At 39.5% G+C, this 21,755-nt stretch overlaps 1 protein-coding gene across 1 annotated transcript; it reads right to left on the bottom strand.

The window, feature by feature from the left end:
• Positions 1–800: 800 nt before the first annotated feature.
• On the bottom strand, positions 801–16,390 carry LOC306665718 (uncharacterized protein; the record flags this gene model as incomplete). Its single annotated transcript, XM_079147360.1, has 3 exons — positions 801–1,665; positions 7,019–7,078; positions 15,897–16,390. The coding sequence occupies 3 exons, from the start codon at positions 16,388–16,390 to the stop codon at positions 1,638–1,640; spliced, it is 582 nt and encodes a 193-aa protein (XP_079003486.1). The 3' UTR covers positions 801–1,637.
• Positions 16,391–21,755: the final 5,365 nt, after the last annotated feature.

Genomic DNA, 21,755 nt, shown 5'->3' with positions numbered 1-21,755 from the left:
AAGGAAGGAAGAGAGGGAGAAAAGGAGGAATCTTAAATGAAGAAAGAAGGGGAAAATAGAAGAAAAAATAAGAAAGTAAGGAATAAAAGAAAAAGCTAAGTAGAGTAATAAAAAGAGCCTAGATAAAGATTGCTTTCTGTAAAGTAATAAAATGTCTTTCTCCATTTTCTGACCCCAGATAAAGGGGCCTATTTTCTCCAGATGTGACACCTGCTTCCAAGGGAACTTTAGAAAGAGAACAAGTGACTTTGCCAAGTCAAGGAAATACAAAACAGATACTCCACACTACAGAAAACATTTTTTAAAGCATTGGACCTATTTTTTTTTCATTCATTTTGATACATTCAGGCTAGGTTTTACCATTACATTATTATAACTTTTATACCAGATGTGCTATAAAACATAATGTAAACTAAGTGTTTAATAATAGGAGACCATAGGACAATTCTAGGATCTTAAATTCTTTGCAGAGAAACAGGCTGAGTATAAGCATGGTACGTGTGTGTGTGCCAGTCTTCCCTGTTTGCCATGAATAATGTTCAATTCATTCTTCTCTTCACAAAGACTTGCAAATAAATAGGTTACAACTCTAAAACTGTAACAACTTTCATCCAACCTAATTCTTTCTTAGCATAGCCTTCTCAAATCAATCTACTTCAAACAACACCTCGAACACTCTCTCCATTGCCCCCATTCTTTTCTTTCTTTTTTTTTTTTTTTTTTTTTTGTGGTGCTGGGGATTGAACCCAGGGTCTTTCCCCAGCTCCCCTTATTATTTTTAATACCATTTAGGACCAGTCTAAAATTTTCTTTTGTTTGTCACTGTCTGTCTCCATCGTGAAAATGAACCTGGGACCAGGTTTCTCTGTTTTGTTCACTGCTGGATCTTCAGTGCCTGGTTCAAAGCCTGCATAAAATCAATGCTGAAGGGTATTAGTTGAAAGAATGCAGAAGTAAATGAATGTTATATTTTCAGAAATGTACTTTTATTTACATAAATTATTTCACATGTCACTCATTGTAAGGTGGGAAGTGAGTCTTTAGAGGGGTTGCCTTTCTTGCCCAAAGTCTCACAAGTAGTAAATACCACAGCAGAGGATGGACCAGGCCTTCTGACACCAAAGTCCTTAAACAACCACTATGTTCTGCAAGACTCTGTGTGTGTGTGTGTGTGTGTGTGTGTGCGCGCGCGTGCATTAATCCTTGCAGGTAGATTAAACTAAGCAGGATTTTCTCATTAAAAATCTGTTATATTCAACCAAACACAAAATGGAATTATTAAAATATAAAAATAAATGTTTAGCTTTCTCTGGTTTTTCTTTCTACTTTAAAAAAAAGAATTACTTGTGGAAGCGGAAAAATGCAACAGTGAAATTCTTTCATCACATTTTTTTCATTATATATTGTACACACAAAACTAATTTATTAATTTCCCTAAATATGGAGGTATCGTCTCTTTTCAGGGTGCTACACAGCATGTTTTGCTATCTTGCAGTTTTAATATTAGTCCTTTATGCTCCTCAGAGTAAGAGAAGGGTTGGTTTTCATTCAGACCAACTATTTCCAGCTCTCTGTTCTTAACTCCATTCAGCCAGGGAGAAACTCCAAATATATCCACTTTGAAGTCTGCGGTGGTGTCAGGTTCCTGGGCAACACAGAGGAGATCTAAGAGTAGAGAAAGAAACCAGTGAAGTGTAAAATACAGTATGTTGGAATTATGGTAGTGTTGTCAATATGATGCTTATTTAAGATTTACTTTTCTTTTTCCAGTCTCTCACGCTAAATTTAAACAGTTCATGTATAAATTCTGCCCTGAAATAAGAGGAAACATCATGGCATGGTTTGGAGCCAGGAGAACTGGACTCAAATTCCAATTCTGCCACTTGCTCGCTTTGTAACCTTGAGCAAGTCGGAATTCATTTCCTCATCTGGGACCTGAAAGAATCCTGCCTGCCCTGGTTGCTTCTGTGGGTGGAAGATTATAATTAGACAGAGCATATGAAGGATTTTATAAACTATGAAGCACTCTACAAATGTTAGCATTTTACTCAAAAGATTTGTATTACACATTGAATACTACAACTACAAAAATGATAGCTTTTTGTTTGTTATTGTTTTATACCATAATTCATTATAGTTCGCATTTATGGCCATTTCAGGAAAAAATTTGTCAAGATATCTACAGTGAACAAAATAAAACTACTCTAGTATTTTACATATGAGAAATCAGATTTGATTAGCATAATTTTTTGTACAGATGTATATCTTATTTATTTTTGTTATCATATGTTTGATTTATGAATAATATATTCATATGGTTCAAAGGCTAAAAATTTAAGAAGATACGAAACACAAAGTATCCTTACCTCTGTGTCCCACAGTGGCCTATTTCTATGCCCCTTTCAATAAATAATCTCTATGTGAATGTCATTCTGACAATCTTTAGGTGGATGCAAGCTTCATGGCTTTTTTGCAGAAACATGGGGTACTTCTGGTTAGAAGTTAGGGAGGATAGAAAGGAGTAAATTCTTCTAGGCAATGATATAATGTGCCCAGTGTCACATATAGGTTTGGTGGCATAACCAGATTTGGGTTTAATTTATCCAGGAGTTCTAAGGCAATATTCAGTTCAGTGCGTCACTGGAGAGGACTGTAGTTAGAGGTCACAGAAAAACAGAAGTGAGGGTGGAAGGAAAATGACAGGTTGAGAAGGAAAAGGCAGGAATCATGCATTTTGTCATTACCTAGAGAAAAAGTCCCAGTTGAGTGGTGATAGGTAGGGAGCCACAAATGCTACTTGCTCACCTGCGAACAGGTACCCAGTCTCTCATCCTAAGCTATGAAACTGTGTGCCTACGGTACCTTACACAACCTGGGAGCTCAAAGCTCTTCTCAGTGAGTCAGCATGGTTCCTGATGGTTCCGAGATAGGTGAGATGGTAGGATGACACAGGGTCATGTTCACACATATGAAGGGCAGAACAGGCACCAGTTCAGTGAGAAAATTTCCAGGTAAAACTGAGCAGTTCATCTGGCCCCTTCATAGTCTGATCAGGGGTGAAGGTCAGAAAGTGACTTTCAAACGTAAGGCTTCCTCTATTAAGGTGGCAGTTTTGAAGATTCTGTCATGCTGGGAGGACCCTCAACACTGTCCAAACACCTATTTTCATTACTTTGCAATGGGAGTTTGAAACATTGGAGGGTAATCTCTTAGGTCAGCCTTCAGCTAATTATACTTGGAGATTCTGAGATGATGTAAGATGTTTTGTTAGAAAATTCTTGGAACTTAGGAAGATTTGTTTATAAACGGTTGGCCTGATGTATTTTCTTGAACACTGTGTTCTTAAACACACACACACACACACACACACACACACACACACACACACACACAACCATCCATTACCAAACAGTGACAGACTACACGGGATTTGTTAGTGCCATGTATGCTTATTTCTTCCCACCTGCCTTCAGCTACTTCTAAATAATCCAAGAATTCTAATTTGAATTTCAAAGATGTTTCTAAACATGTGTTTTTGCTGCATTATTCTATCCTAAATTTTTAAAACTTTTCTTGATTTTTTAAAAAATTTTGTGTCATTGTTTTCATGTGTTTATATTTTCTTAAACCTGAAAAGAAACACTCAGAAAGCTGCTTGTGCTGTGTCTCAGAAGAACCTCTCAACAGGAAACACTCTGTAGTCTCAGAGTCATGGAAGTTTGTAATTTTTCTGCTTTCTAAGCTGGTTTTCATAGTGTATACTCATCAAAAAATTAGATGAAAAAAGAGATTCCAGGGATTTCCAACTTGATTTTATCTAATTTATTTATTTATTTATTTTTGGTTCAGGGGATTGAACCCAGTGGTGCTTAACCACTGAGCCACATTCCCAGTCAACTTTTTAAAGTTTATTTAGAGACAGGGTCTCACTGAGTTGCTTAGCACCTATCTTTTGCTGAGGCTGGCTTTGAACTCGTGATCCTCCAGCCTCAGAGCTGCTGGGATTACAGGTATGCCCCACGACACTGGCTGTCATACTACTTAAGACTTTAAAAATTAGCTATGTGGGTCAGTCATATTCAAAAGAAGAAAGAAAAAGATAAAATGCTATACAGTGAGAATTTAAAAGCTTATGATGTTTCAGTAAAGCATAAAGCTTGAGCAGAATCACAAGTGTTACTGTTCCATGTCACTGAACTCTTTCCAACTCTTAACTTGGTTGCCCCAAACAGAGTCTGAAATAAAGACTTATACACTGTAGTTTATTTGGGGATCTGGTTGCAGGGAGTAAGAATGAGGAAAGGGGTAAATGGAAAAGGGAAAGAAGAAAAGTCAGTAAAAACATATGTTAGCAGTTGGCTCCCACTGTCAACTGATGCCCAGTCCCACAAGACATTCCCAGAGAACTTACGAAATGTGGCTCACAGTTGTTCACGCAGGGGAGGAAAACAGGAGCATTTATCCACCAGCTCCCCCCGTCTGATGGTCTATGCTTGTTCCACACTTCCATCTTGCCTCACGCATGATCTGTATTTCCCCACGGTCCTCCTTGCTGGCAGCCCTGGGTTTCACTGTTCCTCACTGAAGTTATTTCCTAGCTTGTTGTTTTTTGGTTTTCCAGCTCCCAAAACAGTGCCTAAAGCACAGTAAACACCCAATAAATACTTGTTCATTGCATGCAAATACCAGAAGTTCAGATATTGGAAGACATCAAAATTGATTAGAATTTAAACTTTCCAATCAGATAAGTGTGATTGTGTAGACACTGTCCATAAGCCATTGTTCTTCGTATACTTTGTGTTTATGAAATCACTTTACATAAATACTTAATAAAAATATGGCCTGTGAGTACACCAAGTGAGAGTCCTTATAAAACATGGAGTGTGACAACTCACAGTCCTGCTTTTCCATTTGGTAAACGTATTGTTTGTCCTGTATCTACCACCTCAATCCACAGAGTGCTTTCATTTCTTTGTGGACACCAAATGTTCACTCTGGCTCATGAAATAATTTTGTTTATTTTCTTCCTGAATGAGTTAAGCAATTGAGATGTTATGGGTTTTTCATTTCTTCCATAGTCTCTTTTTCTTAATTCGTTTTAAAAGAACCTCACCCTCAATACTATCACACACAGAATATTGCTACAAAGACCATCAATTTGATGTTTAGAATCACATTAGCATGTTTATTCAGAGGATTGAAGGTACCTTGAAAGGACCAGGCATTAGGGAAGGTTCTTCTTCTGTAAACTGAGTGTATCTGTCACATTCCAATTAAACACTGAAGAAAATCATGATATACACTTTTCATTATATTGTAGCTTTAAAAGTGTCTACTATATTTTCAAACATTTAAAAAGTAGAACAGAAATGCCTTGTACCTATCATTTAGCTTTAATAATTATCAACTTCTCAATAATTCTGCTTCCTCTGTATCTTCACACATTTTCTGAGATTATTTTGAACAAAATTCCAGATATCAAATTATTTCATCTATAATATTTCAGTCCATTTATTTATTTTTTGTCACTAGGGATTAAACCCAGAGTGCTTTATCACTGAGATATATCAAACCTGTTGTTGTTGTTAATTGTTGTTATTATTATTTTTTAAAATTTTGACATAGGATCTCACTAAGTTGGTGAGGTTCCCGAATCATTGAGATCACAGGTGCATCTCACCTCACCCCACTCAGTCTACATATTTTTAAAAAAGGGTTTTTCTAAAAGTAATTACACACTCTTAATAAATTCCATTCCTGAAGGGCAAAGGAAAATTATTGATGGCTAAATTTCCTAGCATCACTGAATTTATTTGAAGTCTAAATGTTGTGGTTTGGACCTTGACTATCTCACAAAGGCTGTTGTGTTAAAAGCTTGGTCCCAGCTCATTGGGCTATTGGGAGGTGGTAGAATCTTTAGGAGGTGGGGCCTAGTGGAAGGAAGTTAGGTAATTGGGGGTGTGCCCTTGAAGGAAATTTTGGGATCTGAACCCATTCTATTTCTCTCTTTTGCTTCCCTGCTGCTCTAAGGTGAGCAACTTCCTCTGCCATGTGTTCCCACCATGATGTACTACTGCCTTTTCACATGCCCAAAAACAATGGGGTCAACTGACCCTTTGGTCAACAAGAATTGTTGAAATATAGACAAAATAAACATTTCCTTTTTATAAGATGATTGCCTCTGGTATTTTGTCACAATGGTAGAAAGCTGAATAATATGATATATTAAGATTTTTATTTTTATTTTTTTGGACAAGCATCAGATTGGACAAATCACATAATGTCTGACTAGAGATACCTGGGAAGGACCAATGACCATAACTTCCTTCCATTAAAATAAAGACAGACTAGGAACATCAAGCAAATAGGATTTTTTTGTGCTTTCTTTTAGTCCATGTTTTAATTCTTTTCTAGGAGATCAAAATATCTCAAACGTCAAACCTATATTTCCACCTAGATTATGCACAAGCTTCAGAAAGACAAAATAGAAGAATCAAGCACTCAAGGTCTTCACTGGTTCCCCAGCCCTGGGATAGTACCTGGCACATAGTAGAAACTCGGTAAATGCAAGCTGAGCAAATGAATTACTTTAGAAATTTTAGTGAAGAACTATCATATTTCCAATTCCTTGATAAAAAATCCAATTCGAGGCTAGCAACAGAGCCAGCTCTAATCTGGTGACTGTTACATTAGATTTTATCCTAGCCGTTGTCCCCTCCTCCTTTCTCTCTTCTCTCTTTTCTTTCAACAATCTCACAGATCTCACAGTTTCTTTCTCCTCATTTACATTCTCTTAGTTTTTGAGATATTTTTAATGTGTTGCCTGCTGGTATCATACACTCATTTTCTTTTTAAAACAGATTAAAGTTGAAAAGAATGAGACATTGCCACCACTTCGTTCTCATTCATAGTGCTTCTTCCCATCAGATCTGGAGGCAACAGTGATATATATATATATATATATATATTTTTTTTTTTTTTTTTTTCCCTAATGCTACTCATTTGTTTTCACCATTACCTGTTCTGGAGACTTGTCCCAAGAAGATGGTGATGATCATAACCTCTGATGGATAACCTCCTAGGAAAAAGAAAAATTTATTGATGTTCATCACAACATCAGCTGTGAAGTTCCTTTCTAGTATCCTCATTCTTTCCGGGAGAATGATGTTGGCTAACTTATATGAAATCCTGAAGCAAATAGGAAAGAGTCAGTTCAGATGTAGGATATAGTAATGCAAAATAAACGTTCTTCAGGTCTGGCTGTGAAGGAATGATCTGATCTGTGCCATACGGTAGTTTAGAACTTAGGGTTCTAAGTTCTCCTCTCATTCTGGAGGTCTCATATGTAGTCTTATATGATGCACAACAACTCCGCTCAACCTTGATACAGCAAGCCCACTGCAGTTCAGATCTCAACTCTGAAGGCAGCAGCATTCTGAAACTGCCCCAAGGTTGATGGATCAAAGGTAAAACATGGACATAAAAAAATAAAAAATAAAAAAGTGTTACTAATTTTGAGAGAGATAATGGATTATGTGAATGAATTTGTATGCAAGCACTTTAGTTAATAACATCAAATACATACAGTTAAAGAAGTGATTTACAAAAACACACACACAAAAAAAAGAAGTGATTTACAATTTGTTTTATGAATGTTGTCAACAGACTACTAGATCTTGAAAGGCCTAGAGTGCATCTAGACAGCCACCTCCTATACTGGTGGGAAGATTGAGATGAGGCTGTGAATTTGGCCAAGGTGACGGCTCACCGACAGCTCATAACTTCATTTCATGGATGAAAATAGAGGTCTTACAACTTTTCCTTGGAAAATTAAGTGTGCTGACTTTAACTTTGGTCCTACAATATGAATATCCCTTTTTGGAATTCTAAATATTTATTCTACTTTATGAAACTAAATTGAATATTCATTGATAGAAAAGAAGATGTAACTAAAACGTTAATATTTTCTGAAATGAGACCTTCACATTTAATGGTGTAAAGCCCTGCAACAGTTCATGGAGCAAATTAAATCTTTGGACTACAAAAACCAGAGAGAATACAATTCGTTTTTCTAACTTTCTGAGTTTTAAGAATTGTCTCCTTCACCTGAAAAATTGCCTTAGAATGGCAGTGTGTCAGCTTGATGATGACATGCTGGCTTGCCTCGTCTGAACAGCCTTCTGCAGAATTCTCTATCTCCTATGCTTCTGGACAGGGTAGACTGCAAGGATATGGGAGATGGAGGATGGAAGGAGGTGGTGGCCGTTTTTGGAATACACTTACTTTATCCCAATTATTCAGTCAAATGATAATCAAAGTACTGCTTGGAGAAAATCTGAAGTGAAAATTAAAAGTCCCAATTCAACTGATTCTGATTAACCCAAAATGGGCGTCATCTTTGTTGGGTTTGATTTTGTTAGGTGAAAAGCTTCTTGAAGAGTCACCAGCTCCAAGTTCAGCCCCAGCTCATGGGGATCCAGGTGGCTGTCTTGCGACCCTCAGTATTCTCCCTTTATGACAGATGCCATGGCTTTAAGTCTGAAGATCATGGGGACTGAGCCCATGCTGTTCACTTCTCTCAGTCTTGGCATCTTCGTGACTAATGCTTTCTAGTAAACTGGATATCTTGTTGCTTTAAATAATTCCCTTCTAGTCAGGGTTCTCACCTGTAGGGCATCCTCTCCTCAATCTGCCATTCCTACTACTGAGGCTTGGGTTTTTCTAACATGATCAAATGCTCATTCATTCCCTGGATTGAATCAACCATTCTCCATTACTTGTTAAGAAAACCTGAGCCTCATGGCATGGTATATCCCCTCTGCTTTAATCTGCCTGCTTTCCTAGTTTCTTCTACTTTTGTAGGTATGCTCCATGACTCCTTTCAAACCCCCAGTGTGTCTCCTCAAGGCTAAGAAATTGATCCTCTGGAAGAAACCACCAAACAGCTATCAGCAAGGCGAACACCAAAATAAGCATCCTTCTGAAAAGTCTTTCAGAAAACCTACATAAATCTTGAACATGATCTCTAGACATCTGAAAAAGGATTACACACTTCTTTGTGCTATACCTTTTAAGAAGTCGCTACCCACCTTTCTACACTCAGCAATGGTTCTTTTCACTACAGTAATCTCACTTTCTCCACAATACTGGAGAAGTGGCAATACTTTCCTAGGGCCTTGCTAAGTTATTGAGGCTAGTTTTGAACTCGTGATCCTCCTGCCTCAGCCTTCCAAGTCACTGGGATTAGAGGTGTGGGCCAACACATTCAGCTCCTTCCTAGTGTTTTGACTCGACTCCTGGCCCTTTGGGTCAGACTGTAGATTCTTCCACCTTATCTAGATTCCTTTTCCACAGATTCACATATAGAGACCAAGAAGCTTTCTCATGTCTTTTTTTTTTTTTTTTTTAAAGACTCCATTTCCTATACAGAATTGCGTTTTCACACTCAGAAACTCATCAATAATTTCCAATAGAAATAATTTGGCAGTTTTCTACTGCTTTAAATTAGAGGTCCTAATCACAGGTTTAAGGCTAGTTACCAACAGCCACTTCCATAGGGTCCCAGAATGAATGATTCTATTCCAGCCAGTAAATTCTACTTCCCACCACATCACTTAACACTATTCTGACAGTTCGAGGCCTTTTACTCCCCTCTAAACTTTCCCTAGTCTCTCCTCCTCCCCTGTTTGTCCCTTTCCTTATTCAAACATTTCTCATAAAGCATCTATCTTATAAAGCTTTCTTGGGGTACAACCACCTATCCAATCTCCTGAGCCCTTTTGTAAATATGAACCATGTGCAGCCATCAGAAAAATTTCCTGCTCAATTTCAGAAAATCACATATACCCATGCAAGTTTAGTAGGGAAAATGAGCCAGAATTTCAGTTCCCAAACGCCTTTCACGGAATCAAACATGCAAGACAGAATGATATTTCTGAACCTTGTTTTAAGACTCAGATACCATTATACTAATAAATATACCACCAAATAGAGGTCAAACTGACTATTTACAGCAGATAACAAAAACATCTGTTCTTTTGTGTATTATATTTTGCTGTGTAAGCTAAAGTTTATATACTTCTCTTTAGCCGACGTTCAACTCCCTTCTGCTTCTGTCTGAAGTAAGATCAGCTGTAGAAGAGTTTACTTTCATTGGGGTGGAAGGGTGCCAAGGGGTATAGCAAGGGGAGAAATGGTATGTTGCAGCTTTTGGTGGAGCAAACCTGTAATAGAAGCTCTTGGAGAGGTTGAGGCAGCAGGATTTCAAGACTCAGGCCAGCTTGGGCAACTTAGTGAGACTGTGTCTCAAAAATAAATAAAAAATAAAATAATAAAATGAAATAAAATAAAATAAAATGGGCTGTTGCTCAGTGGTAGAACATTCTTGGATACATTCCCAGTACCAGAGAGAAAAAAAAAGAGAGAGACACTGAGGGAGGCAGGGAGGGAGGGAGGGAAGGAAGGAAGGAAGGAAGGAAGGAAGGAAGGGGGGAGGGAGGGAGGGAGGGAGGGAGGAAAGAAGGACAAACTGACAGGAGAGGTTTCAGATTTATCAGTATAGTTGTTTTTAATTATCTTCAAGAAATTGGTTCTAAGACCCCCTTGCAAATATCAAGATCCTCAAATGCTCAAATCCCTTCCATAAAATGGCATAATGTTTGTATATAACATGCACACATTTTTCCATTTTCTTTCTTTCTTTCTTTCTTTCTTTCTTTCTTTCTTTCTTTCTTTCTTTCTTTCTTTCCCTTTCTTTCTCCTTCCCTCCTTCCTCCCTGTTCCTTCCTTTTTCTCAGCTCCCATATACTTTAAATCATCTCTAGATTACTTGAGATGCTTTAAATGCTATGTGAATGCCATGTAAATAGTTGTTATACTGGAATTTTTGGGGGGGATAGAACAATATAAGAAAAAAATTCTGTACATATTCAGTGCAGACATGACTTTTTTCTCCAAATATATTTGATCTACAATGACTGAATTCATGAATGTGGGACCTGCAGATATTAAGTTTGTGCATGAGAACAGATACCTAAGAGGATGTTCTATGGAACTGCTTCTTCCAGCTTTTTAAGTCTCTAGGCTTAAAACTCCACGGATCATTTCTTTCTCCAACATATGGGAGGGACATCATGGATACTGCAGGGTTTGGTTAGCCTTACTAGAATTCTTGCCCTAAGGAATATTTTCATTTTCTTGCACTTTAGGCCTTGGTTGTCATCCAAATGGACTAGAAGTTAGAGTCATTGTTGCCTCTCTGCACAGCTTTTCTTTATTTTTTTATTAGCACCATAGATTCAATCAAAAGAGAACAAGGAAGTGTATTATTTTAAATAGTTTCTTTAAATCTGAGAAACCGGGAAATAAGCCTGCATTCATAAAACATATAAATTCAATCATAGCACCTCAATCAGGAAATACATCAGGCCTCACAAACCAAGCAAGCTGAGCCCCAGTCACTACTCAGACATACCCCCTGCAGACGGACCTAATAGTATCTACAGACAATTTAAAGCCAAACTGAGCTGAGTCACTTATTTAGCTTTTGGAGAGCAGTAGAGAAGAGGAAATACTGGTGGACTGTGGAGTGTTTACACTGCAGGGAAAACACTGCAGATATGAATCCCTGTGGGATGGCTACAGAGGATCTTAGTTTTCAGACCAATTTTCTACTTGAAATAAAAGCAGAAAAACATTTTGATTTCTAATAAAATTGATTGATTTTCATAATAAAGTTCTTTATGTTTTTCTACAAGAATATGAGATTCTCAGGGCAACAGACGTTAATTTCCCTAATGTTCAACACTTAAAATTGTCCACATCACGGCGTCAAGAAGGCGGCAACCTGTCAGGTGCAACTGTAATCCCAGCCACTCAGGAGGAGGAAGCAGGAGGATCACAGTTTCAAGGCAACTTAGCAAGACCCGGTCTCAAAATAAAAAATAAAAAAAGGGCTGGGGATGTTGCTCAGCAAAAGAGCACCCTGAGTTCAATGCTCAGTACTGGAGGAGGAGAGGGGCGAAGGAGAATGCTTGGAGGTGAACGGAAGGGTGGAAGCTGTCTGTGGACTGCGGTCCCCATCACCACTCCGGGACTCCAGTCCAGCCTTTATCTTTCTCAGTATTTCTGCCCTCTAGCCAGGTCCCAGCATTAGTATCCATTCTCCAAGAGGCCTCCAGATGCCTGCTGCTGCTGCTACTACTATGATGCCCATACTCATTTCTGACCTCTGCTCTGCTGCTTTGTGGTAAAATTGCTGTGGTCACACTGTTGCCCTTGACCTATCCTTGAGATTTGTCAATGCCACACTGACATCACTGTCCAGGGAACTTTTTTTCCCCTTCATAAACTCATAAATTTAAATATAATTGATGCACTTCAACTCATTGTAGTTTTCATTTTTTTGTTGGTATTTAAATGGGAGTACTTTCAAGTGCGCTCCTGACTTCTGATACAACCACAGTAGTCTTTAATAATATTCTTGTTTGCAGGTAGGACCAGAGAGTGAAAAAGTTCATCGTGCACATTTTTGCACACAGACCTCTCTCGAATAAGCCCTGTTCTTAGGAGATCATCATCTTTGTGTTAGGCTTCTCATTGCTAAAAGTTGCTCACTCTTTCTAGGCTTCTTCAGGGAAGAATGTTAGATTAGAGATGGGTGGGATGGATGGATGCATGGATCAATGGAAGGAAGGAAAAAAGAAAGAATGGACAAATAGAGACATAGATAAAACATCACCTGTATACTAATGTTTCTGATTCAAATTCTAATTCAGAAGTACAGCACTTTTATTTAATCTTACTTATGTTTACATCTGTTTTTCAACCCCAAATCCTAGTTCCCAAGATGCCTACATAATAACTCATCTGTTTTATCCCATGAAACATGAAATATTCTCAGGATAATAATAGCAAAACTTTGAACAACAATATAATATAATTACTGAAAACCTTTGAAGTTTGTTCTGTTTTGTTTCTGTTTTTGTAGGTTTATTCTGTAGTTCCTTTTGTTTTAAGGGTATGTCCCATTTGGGATCATTAGTCAACTCTTGGATTTTAAATACACTTGAAATATTTCCCTTCTGAGGAAGTGTACCATCAACTCAATACATAATTCAGTTATATTTTTCATTTTTGTTCTGAGATTTTGTGATCTTATATTAATATTTAATTTAAGAGCAACATATCCTTGAAACCTTCCATAGTGGTATATTAAGATATTATTCATTTCTTTTTACAACTGTATAATACTCCACTCTGAGATACACTATAATTAAGGATTTTTTATTAATGGACATTTGAGTTGTTGCTAATGAACAAATAATGCTTCAACAAATAATCTTGTGCCTACATCTTTCCTATTTGCCAGTGCACTTTGGAGTAGATTAGAAAATGGAATGCTAAATCAAAAGTAGCCCAATAAAATATCCTTTAACTGAACAGTTGCTAATGACACTTTTATTTTCAAATAGTAGAATGATGTTACCTCTCCCTCAAGCTCAGGAAATGGAGGAATGAGCCTTTGACTCTTGATATGTTAACAATTATCTCTCCCAGAAAATTAATTGAGACTTCATACCAATGGACTTTCTAGAAGATAATCCAAACATGTCTTGATGCAAATAAATTCCTATTACTCACATTCAGATAGGCCTGGAATATTACTATGTACCCATGTGAAATCATGTCTTATGCACATAATAGAAATCATGCAGAGCCAAAATTTATATTAAAATTTCTTCAGAAGGCACTATACTGGAGACCACAACACAGCCTCTAAGTAAATCAAGTGTAACAGTATTTTCCTTCAACATTAGAACATAATACTGTTGGTTGAGCACCAGATAAAGAGCTGGTCTGCTGGAAGCTCAGTTCAGATCATTAACCACTGAGTGGACTAAAAGGCACAGTTACCAGCTTGTCTCTTTAGTGATTGAATGTGGGTAGTTTAAATCTACATTATGAGTCTCCAATGAACGCAAATACAGAAATGTAGGCTTTTTTTTTTTAAATAAGGTGCTGGGGATTGACCAGAAGGTCTCACTCATGCTAAGCACTTACTCAATAGTGAGCTACATCCCCATCCCTACATTTTTTATTTTGAGACAGGGTCTCACTAAATTGCCTAGGTGGCCCTCAAACTTATAATTCTCCTGCCTCAGCTTCTAAAGTACCTGGGATAAAGGAGGGAAGTAAAGTCATTTGACACATTTTGTGAAGTGATCTTAAATTGTCATAAATTTCCATTGCAGCTTCTATCACTTTGACGAAGCACTGCCTTGACCAACAGCTGTGCAACAAAGGATTGTTCAGTAGTCAGCTGAATTCCCACTAATCATTTCAGGACACTCCATTTAAAAGAGACTGTTCTACCCATGTAAGAATCCAGCTGTGTCCAGTGATTCCCCAGTGCTATCTAAGATTAATCCTTGCCAGGTGATTGTTTCCAAAAAAGTTTAAGTTAGATTATCAAACAGGAACAAAAAAAAGTGTAAGAAAAATGTCAAGACAGGTCATCCCAAATCCCAGCCTTCTCTGTGGAATGTGCAGGAAGCAAGCAAAGAAATCATTGTGCTGTATCTTGTGGTATCATTGTGTTGCGGAAGCAGCCTGTAAATTCCCTGGGATAAAAACTTGCCCATGTTGAACTTGGAAAGCTGCCATCCCCTTTGCTCCTTGACCTTAACCCTATTGTTGTATACAGGTTTTCCCATTACCCCTTCTAGGGACACACAGGCAACGTGTAGGGCCATGTAGCATATCAGGGTACCCAGAGTAGAGAATGCCAGAGAAGGTAATAGTTATCTGGTGAGCACAAGATTAATTCATTTTAAAAGTCCTTAGAAGAAGAATTTTTTTAATTCTTGTTTTAAATCAGTGCATTTGATTTCCCCCTTGTTTTTAAAGTTGATGAATTCTGCTTACACTGGGGATCTGGAAAACACAAGTCAGATGAGTTAAGTCAAAAGAAAGACCCACCTTCTGTGGAACAGAGGGAAGTATTAGCTAAGGAAGCAGTCCTCTTGGGGGAGGGGGCACTAGGAATGAACCCAGGGGAGCTTTACCACTGAGCTACATCCTCAGCCCTTTTTATTTTCATTTTTTTTGTTTTGAGACAAGGTCCAAGTTGCTTAGGGCCTCATTAAGTTGCTAAGGCTGATCTCGAACTTATGATCCTCCTGCCTCCAGAATCGCTAGGATTACAGGCTTATGCCACCGCACCTGCCAGATATTCCCATTTCTTAATACCGGGAGCTAGATAACTTTTTTGGCTTGTTAACCTATGTTATTTTTCTCCTTTCTTTCTAACACCAAAATTCAGTAATCTACTGGTACTGAATACCGAGTGATAAAGCCACGTGAGTATTTCTTCACACCCTAACGCCTAAAAAATCATCTTAAAACAATCCTTGAGAGAGTTCTGGTTATCCACTGTTCAGCCAAAATGGAAGGATGAGCCTTTGGCCATCAGGCGCAGGCAGACTATTAAATTTCACATACCAGAGAAGTTACTAGGGAAAAAAACAAAACACTGAAGTGGAATCAATTCAGTCCATGGCATTTTCATAAAATAGGAAACCAACCGATCACGTTTAAAAATGAGCAAAACATTCTGCACACATCACAGAAGTTCCCGTAGACAATCACGCCGCCTCGGCGGCTCCCAAGGAAGGTAACTCGACGTTGGAATCAGAGGGCTATTCATTTTCAATTCCGCTGATAGGAATCCCGTGAGGGTCGCGCGGCCCCAGGGCTGGGGCGCAGCCTGGCTTCGCGCCGCGGCCCGGGCGCAGGGAGGTGCTGACGCCCAAGCGCCCGCGCACCGCTGCCCCACCCTCGCCTCCTCTGCTCCCAAACACACGACCTCGCTCAGATCCTGTTTGTGCCTCTCTTACTTCCTGCGCCGAAGCAGTTCGCTCATGAACTGTGCCGCGGATCCCTGCAGGATGGGGTTTCCTAGCTGACACTTCCTCCCGGTCCTTCTCTCCTGTGCATTTGTTTTCTCAGAGTGCGCACTCTCCCTCGTTACGAGCGGGCTCCACTGATTGCAGGAAACTGGACCAGGCATTCTCCTCATTCCTAGAGAGTCAGAAAGCCTGGGAAAGGACTTGGTAAGATGGTCTCTTGCACCTTTCATCTCCATTGCTTTCGTCACCTCCGATTTCCCCCCAGTTACAAGTGCAAAACTTGCCCTCGCTGGTACCTGGAAAGTTTCAGATGCACCCAAGTCGCCCAGGCCAGAGTGGCCTCTGGAACCTTGCTTCAGAAAAAGGGACCAACGGTTGTTGGAGAAGAGAACCAGGGGTCCCTGGGCCCAGGCCTTCATCTGCTCTGTCCCTGCTCTGTCCCTGCTCTCTTGTAGCCTGCCAGCCCTCTGCTGATTTCCCATTTTCCTTCCTGCCAGAACTTTTGTTTACTGAAGGCGCCGAGATCCCACTGTGGAGTCTGGAAGAGTGACTGGTGGCTCTGGCACTTTCTCTAAATGCAGTGTCTCTTCTCAGTGTCATGTTCTTTCCTCTCAAAGACAACTGGATGTTGTAGTAATGTTCTTGAAATGAGGTCAGCGACATTATTTTTCCCTTAAGAATGTTCTACTGTGTGCTTCAGAGACATATTTAACCAGGGAGAAGGACAAAAGGAATCCATGCAGGCCTGGGCACTGGCATTCCTCCAATCTTAGCTTTCCCCCACCAAACCAACATTATTTCCTCCCAGGCTTTTCTCAGTTATGGGGCCCATTTCAAGTCTTTAACCTTTAAGTGAGTTGTAAAGAAAAAAAAAAGCTTCAAAGGCTAAAGGAACAGGTTACTGCATACTCAGCCTAAGACACGGATGAAAAAGCCTTATCTGAAATTATTTCTCAATTCCACCTGCTCACCCTAAATCTTAATCTTAATACAGTGTTCACGTTCATCTGAGAAAGACTATTAGGGATACATAGAGCTGGCTTTCCAGTGCCCCAAAGTCAATTCCTTCTACCTGCTGAAAACCATCTGAAAAAAATCTAAACATCTTTCTAGAGCAAGTAGACCAAGAATTCCCAGCCTGCATCCTATATCAAATCCAAACAATGATAATTGAATAACAGGGTATATTGAATATCTCAGTGCCCTCCCCCATTCTTTTATAGGGGATGACCACATTCACATCTCACCTCAACTGACCACATCCAGAGCTCCTGGTCTCATTGCACATGTCATTGTCTTGTCTCCTGACCCTTCCCTTCTTCCCTTTGTCTTCCCTTACCTTGGTCTTAGTGTTCACATTTCCTTCAGTTGCTCACTTTTGCTACATAGGCCTGCCATTTTAGTGGCTCTTAGAAGGTCACAGAATGAGTCAGTTGCTCCTGCTTAACAAGAATAATGATCCTACTAAAAGCTGTGGCAGTGATTTGGGTAAACCAAAACACAAAGTGACTCTCAAGGAGGAGGGTGTTATGGTCTGGAGATGAGGTGTCCCCCCAAAAGCTTATGAGTGAAGAAGTTTAGAGGTGAAATGATTGGGTTATGAATGCCTTGACCCAATCAGTGGATTAATCCCCTGATAGGGATTGACAGGGATAATGGAAGGCAGGAAGGGTGTGACTAGAGGAGGTGGTTCTTTGGGGGTATGCCTTCAGGTATGTATTTTGTATCTGGCAAGTGGTGTCTTTCTGTGCTTTCTGGTGTGATGTCCTGAGCTGCTTCCCTTCACCACACTCTCCCACCATGATGTTCTGCCTCACCTTGAGCCCCAAGGGATAGAGCTAACTGTCTAATGGACTAAGACCTTTGAAACTGTGAACCTGCAAATAAACTTTTCCTTCTAAACTTTTGGGTCATAGCAGGGAAAAGCTGAGTAAAACAAGGCAAAAAGAAAATGGCTTCAATTTGCTTCAATGTGGGTAGAATGGATGAATGAAGACCTACTGATGAGAGGCTGAGAAATTCTGCATGGGATGAGTGACTTGTGGGGACAGAAGGCTTGGCCTGGCCTTGGCAGGTCATCATGAACTGAGGAAAATGGCCACAGTGTTTTGGAAGACTCCACCTGCTTGGCTTCTAGGAGTTACAGTAGTCTTCCTTCCTTAGAAGAGACTTCTAAAATTGGTCAGGGATTAGTGTCTAAATACCAACTCCCAACGTTTCCTGGTTGGAACCTGACTCAGGTGTGATGGAAGTGAGGTGGATCCATAGCAATCATCACATGCATCAGCAGGTGCAGCAGCAGGACCAGAGGTTGCAGACCATGTCAGGCCTCAGCAAGTATCTCTGGAAGGGAACAGATGGGTAACGAGAGCTCTACAATGGGAAGTTTTTGCCTTGTTAGAAACAAAGGTAGAAAGATGAATAAGCAGGCAGATCATTAAATGTAAAGTTTTCTCAGTCCATCTGTTCCAGTTATTTATTGCTACATGTACAGTCACTTGACTATATAATGACTTGAAACAGATACAACCATTTTTCTATGTCACAGTTTCTGTGGGTCAGAGTCCTGGGAAGAGCTTCGAAGGTGTCCCTCTCTCTTCATCTAGTCTCAAAACCTCTCTCTATAGGCTCCCGGAAAGGGCTGTGTGGGCTTCCTCACAACATGGCAGTCTCAGGAAAGTCAGGTTAAACCGATGCTAAAGTTTGCAAATGCATCACCTAACCTGATCTTGTTCTGGAATTTGAATAGCATCAATTCTGCTATACTCTATTAAACAAAACAGAAAGTTCTCAGTTTTAAGGGGAAAGGACATAGACCCTACTTCTCCATGAGAAGAGTGTAAAAGAATGTGTCCACATTTATATTAAACAAGTGACTTTTGTGTTAAAATTAAGTTTCTAGCCACGCACAGTGGCACACACCTATGATCCCAGCAACTTGGAGGCTAAGGCAGGAGGATCACAAGTTTGAGACTAGCTTCAGCATCTTACTGAAGCCTTGTCTCAAAATAAAAAATAAAAAGGACTGGGGATGTGGGCCAGTGGTTAAGCACCTCTGGGTTCAATCCCTGGTACAAAAAAATGAAGTTTCTGTCACCCTGATCTTTTCTAACACTTCTAATTGGCCTACCTTTGGCTTCTTCCTTCCACATTTCGAATAAAGGTATTTTCACATGGAAAATGTCAGCAGGTGAGGTAAGTAGACTTCAAAGATGGCCTAATGAGGAACTATAGTTTCCAGTATTCACACTCTTTTGCAGTCCTCTCCCACATTAGGTCTGGGCTGGTGGTATTAGAGGAAATAATGCTGAGTAATTCCTAAGATCAGGACATAAGAAGTCTGGACAATGCCACCTGGACTTTTGAAGTGCATGTTTCAGGGAAAGCCAGACAACATGCAAGAAGTCTAACCTGAGACCACCATGCTTTGAGGAAGCCCAAGAACCATAAGGGACCATAGAGAGAGAATAAAATGTCTGGCCAATGCTCAAAGATTTCAGCTATCCCAGCCCAGGTGGCCAGACATTTAAGTGAAGAAACCATCTTGGACATTCAGCCTGGCAGAGCATTCAACCTGAATTGTAATGCCAAGTGGCAGTCAACACCTAACTGTAATCACATTGAATCTCCAAGAAAGAACTACATGAGACTAGTCAACTCTCAGATTTTTGAGAGATAATAATAAACTGTTATTTGGAGTCAGTAAGTTCTGAGTGGCTTTTTATGCTGCTGGAACTTCCAGTTTCATCAGTTTCACCTCAGAATGTCAGCCAAGGCTGGCCTTCACCATTAGCTACCTGCTAAGACAAGCTTTCCCACTGGTTTCTGAGGAAGGACTTGTGCCTTTAAGGAAGTTGTTTTTGGAGGTAGTCTAAAGCATGTTCACAAGCAATTACAACAAAATAGCAAGGAAACAAGAACTGAAAGGCCAGGAGAACTCAGAAAGACAGGGAGAGAGTTATTCAGTCTGGAACTGGTTGGCCTGAAGACAAGGGAGTATTAAATTGGATCTTAATGCCAAGTGGCAGTTTGCTGATTTGTTTTGTAGAAACAGGGAACCACTAAAGGTTCTTGAGCAGAAAACTAATGTGATCAAGAACATGTTTCATGGAAATCAGTCTGGGGGCTGGGGGCACTGCTCAATGGTAAAGTGTGTGCTTAGCATGTGTGAGTCCCTGGGTTTGAATCCCAGCACCCTCAAAAGAACAAAAGTTAGTCTGAAAGTAATGAATAATGTTAACTGGATGTGGGGAGACACTAGACAGGTGTTGTCAGTGAGGGTGAGGAGACCGATAAAGAAATTATCATGACCGGGGAAGAACAATGATCCCATACATCAGGCTGTGGCAGTGGCACTAAACTTATTCACTTCATACACATATATAATGAAACTATGACACCAGACTCGCATTCCTTAAACAAGTGAAAACAAAATAAGTAACTCCATAGCTATCTCTTTTGGGGGAAATGTGTTTTTTAAAAGTACCTTTTAAAAATACTAGGGGGGAGAAAAAGTAAATTAGACCCATAATTTCGCATATGAATGATCAAAGATTTTTTGTCACTTCTTTATCCCTTTGGCACATTGGTAGTGTAAGAAGCCTCCTAAACCAACTCAGGACAACCTCATTACTGATTTTAAAAACTTGCAGTGCCTGTTGTGAAAACTTGGTGTTTTAAAACAGTGTGAGCTCCCTCTGGTGGTCAAAATAGTATTTGCTGTTTGTTCAAATTAGCCATGCATTTATATTTAGATAAATTAAATAAGTTAATAAGTTAACTTCTCCTAGAACTGAATTTGCACTTTAACATTTTCTCTTCCTTGTTATTGAATAGGCTCAATAACATTCATAATGGATCTCAATGTCTCTTATTGTTATAATTTGTAATTAGCAGTTTTCAATAGTGTTTATTGAGTTTCAGACTACAACAAAAAGCAATTATCACATAATTAATGAATAAGCTAATTTACTACAAGTCTTCCAAGGAAATGAGGTCATCGTTAATAAAAAGTTCTCACTGATGAGTCTATTTCTCTTAAAACTATTCCAAAATGGTGCATTTCACATCAGAATCCCATCATTCCTTACAGGGAGAGGTCACCCTCTGCAAATTCCTCTGCAGTTGCCTCTCACACAAGGGAACAGGGTCAGTGAAAGCTGTTGAGAGGAGGGCATTGATGGGCGTAGAAGAAATGAAAGACCAATGTTGAGTGTCGACTATATGTCAAGTGTTCTGCTTTATATTTTACATCTGCTATTTCATTTGAACCTCTAAAAAAAAAAATCATTCCATTTCTCTTCTATTTACAAAAAAAAAAAAAAACTTAAACCTCTTACAAGTCACAATAGGGTACAGAAATGAAGTAGACATCAGCTCTGCCTTTAAGATGTACAGAGCCACAAGAAGACACTGGGAGAATACCCAGAGGCTGCTGGCTCTTCACCACAACTGAGAAGGAGGAGAACGATGGCAGGGAGGAGGCAGCAGACCATAGGAGTACCTGCCTTCTCAGAGGAGGGCATCCTAAGTTGAATCTTGAAGAATGAAGAGTAGTCAGCCAATCCGGGACACAAGATGTACAAAGGGCTGAACTCAGAGACAGTCACAGTTCAAGGTGGCTAGAATTGAGGGGGGGTGTGAGTGATTCCTAGCCCCATTTTCTAAATGACCTAGTGGCCACCTAAAGACATTAATTACGTATGCTGCTCCCAGGATATCAGTGGGCCTCCGACTTGCTGCCTGCTCTTCACCTCCACCTCTATACTGGGGGAAGATGATACCTCTGATCAAGGCTGACATCAAGAGTAGTTGAAACCAACTTAAGCGATTATGAGCCTCACTCTG

The sequence above is a fragment of the Sciurus vulgaris genome (assembly GCF_902686455.1).
Source record: "Sciurus vulgaris genome assembly, chromosome: 7".
Classification (NCBI taxonomy): domain Eukaryota; kingdom Metazoa; phylum Chordata; class Mammalia; order Rodentia; family Sciuridae; genus Sciurus; species Sciurus vulgaris.
The sequence above is the reverse complement of the archived record's forward strand: the minus strand, read 5'-3'. Positions and strand labels throughout refer to the sequence as shown.